Source organism: Egretta garzetta, unplaced genomic scaffold (genome assembly GCF_000687185.1).
Source record: "Egretta garzetta isolate BGI_Z169 unplaced genomic scaffold, ASM68718v1 scaffold322, whole genome shotgun sequence".
In the NCBI taxonomy this organism is placed as follows: domain Eukaryota; kingdom Metazoa; phylum Chordata; class Aves; order Pelecaniformes; family Ardeidae; genus Egretta; species Egretta garzetta.
In genome coordinates, this window is record NW_009259044.1 from 448,960 (window position 1) to 451,434 (window position 2,475).

At 56.5% G+C, this 2,475-nt stretch overlaps 1 protein-coding gene across 1 annotated transcript in view; it reads right to left on the reverse strand.

Moving 5' to 3' along the window:
- Positions 1-455: 455 nt before the first annotated feature.
- LRRK1 (leucine rich repeat kinase 1) overlaps positions 456-2,475 on the reverse strand; it is a 79,047-nt gene continuing 77,027 nt past the window's right edge. The window contains exon 33 of the mRNA XM_009635044.2: positions 456-1,244. Within this exon, the coding sequence (XP_009633339.1) occupies positions 1,067-1,244 (178 nt within the window). The 3' untranslated portion in view covers positions 456-1,066. The remainder of the gene's footprint in view (positions 1,245-2,475) is intronic.

Consider the following 2,475-nt stretch of genomic DNA (forward strand, 5'->3'; position numbering starts at 1 on the left):
GTGCCATTGCATTCAGAGCCAGGACATCATCCCAGGCCACTAATGAAGATAAAATAAAAGCTGTGGTGAGCAGAAGCTGCAACAGCTACAGAGGCAAATGGAGCTTATTGTGTTCCCGGTACCCCAGAGCGCGTTTACCAAGAGAAAGAGGAGCGGAGCAAAGACAGCTTATAAACCTCCCTGCTCACAGGGCTCCCTTCTCTGACACCGGGAAGGATCTGCCAAGCCGAGCAGCTTTGCTTGGGATCAGCTCTATTTACAAGTGACTTTGCAACAGTGCAATTCAGTAGCTCGCTGGCTGGCTGAGCCCGTGCAGTATTGTCGGCAGGTGATTTGTAGGCTCTCTCACAGTAACACTGTGCCACAATCGTTTTTAGGAACCAGGAATGCAGTGGCCAGCCAAAGCTTCTCGCTGGTTCTTACCCCTGGGTGTCTCTACACAGCACTCACAACAGGGGCTACGCCTGAAGTAGCCTCTAAGGAACTTGGAGGGATGCGGGGAGCGGCCCCCCGGCCCAGGGCTTCCAGCAGATGCATTTCCCCGGGAGCAGGGTGCATTAGCCCGGTGAGCCACGCCGCACCGCCGGCCAGCAGGCAGGGGGGACTGGGATGTGCTCAGGCTCCTGGGGAAGAGCCCGCTGAGGTTACCGGGGCGCTCCTGGCTGACAACGTACAGGATGAAAGCAGCAGCGGCAGCCAGGGCATGCTGAAGGTGAGGAAGGAATTTAAAACGGGGAAGAAGAAACTGGAAGTAGTGGCGTGAGCAGAACCGCAGCCACCTCCACCTTCTGCTCTCCACTACTGCAGGGGAGCGTCTGATGGAGCAAGGGAGCAGAGAGACGGTCCCGCTCCCGGGCTCGTCCCTGCCCTGCTCACAGCAGTTTCTTCGGTCCCAAAAGCCCTGACGGGGCTCCAGCCACAGGAACCCCGCAGTGCCCATTAGCAGCAAACCAGAGGCACGCTCCCCTCGCCCCTGCCTCTCCGGGACCGTGCCTTGGAGCCCGGGCGCGCTCAGAGCAGGACGCCGCCGTCTTGCGTCCAGCCTCGGCTCCCAGCGCCACGAGCACTACCTTCTTTTTCGCATGCAGGTTTCGAGCCTTCCCAGCTCTTCGTAGGCTTGGTAGAAAACGTCAAAGTCTCTGGCACTCCAGCCCCTCCAGACAGCCAGGCACCACTCCGTGTTTTCGTTCTCAAAGCAGCACACAACTGTGTCCTTTGCTATGAGAGCAGCATCCACCAGCGTCCTGGGAAAGGCAGAGCAGAGCAGAGAAGGGCATTGCAGCGGAGAGCAGCCCTGCTAAGGCAGCACGCCGCCGCTCAGCCGGGAGGCACCGGCTCACAGGCTTTCCTTGCCAGCTACCGAATCTCTTTTTATAAGCTGCAAATCCTTGAGAAAGGAGAACGTAACAAAGCGAGGGATCAGAAACCATGTCACAGCAAAAGCAAGTGGCTCAGTGACATGGGAAAATATTTTTAAAGGGATTCAGGTGCCTAAACTTGCAGGTGGGTGCTTAAGTCTGCCATGACATTTTGAAGTTGTTCATCTCCTGAGGTCCCTTCCAACCCTTACCATTCTGTGATCTCCTGATTTACTAAATCCACACTCTTTTGCCTGCTGCCAGCTGGGCATTTCCAAAACATCCCACACATCAGGTCACAGCTAGCAGGCTGCCGAGAGCCTCCGTGGCCTGAGATGCAGCATGGAAGCAGGATGGAGCCCACCTCTGCCCGCTCAGGGCATGACCCCGCGTCCAGAGCAGCAGGCACAGCCACGGCAGCAGCCCAGGGACCCACAAGGTTCACGCGGGAGAAGTCCTGCACGACAGCAGTGTCCTATGTGCTTCCCTTCGTGGTCTCCGAGCACGTTACCGGATCCAACAGGAGCGGTTGAAGCGGGCCCTTGCAGATACCCCGGGGGAGGTGGCCAGGCAGAAGGTGACACTTGTGTCCTTGCAGGGTTCAAGGGAACCTTGCCGGGCTCTTCCTACCACTCCAACAGCAGACGGGGGGGAAGACCGGCCCCAAACTGTTTCCTCAGAAAGGCCCCTAGACCTTGGTGGGCAGCACTGGCAACAAGGGCGGTCCTTGGCAGCTGGTTCTTATCACAAACTGCCCCCTTCCTTCCCTTGCCTCCTTACCCTGCCCTGAGCTATCGGCTGGTCTTCATCCTGCTGGTAAAACAGGGCAAGTCAATGGCCACCGTGCCCGAGCCAGCCAGGCGGCAAAGCAGGACAAGCCTGAGAGGGCCATGTCACCTCCCCTTAACTCCACGCTTCATTTGGGTAAAGCAAAATCAACCTAAGAGTACCTGTGAACAATAAAGAGAAATCTCCACTTCCAACTCCCTGATAAAGACAAGCAGAGGGAAGCGCAGAAGCACTCTGATCTCTTCTTGTGTTTGCCCAGCGGTAATAAATGATCATTTATAATCCTTAGCACTGCTTAACCTCCATTTGTTTGGACATAAATACTAAA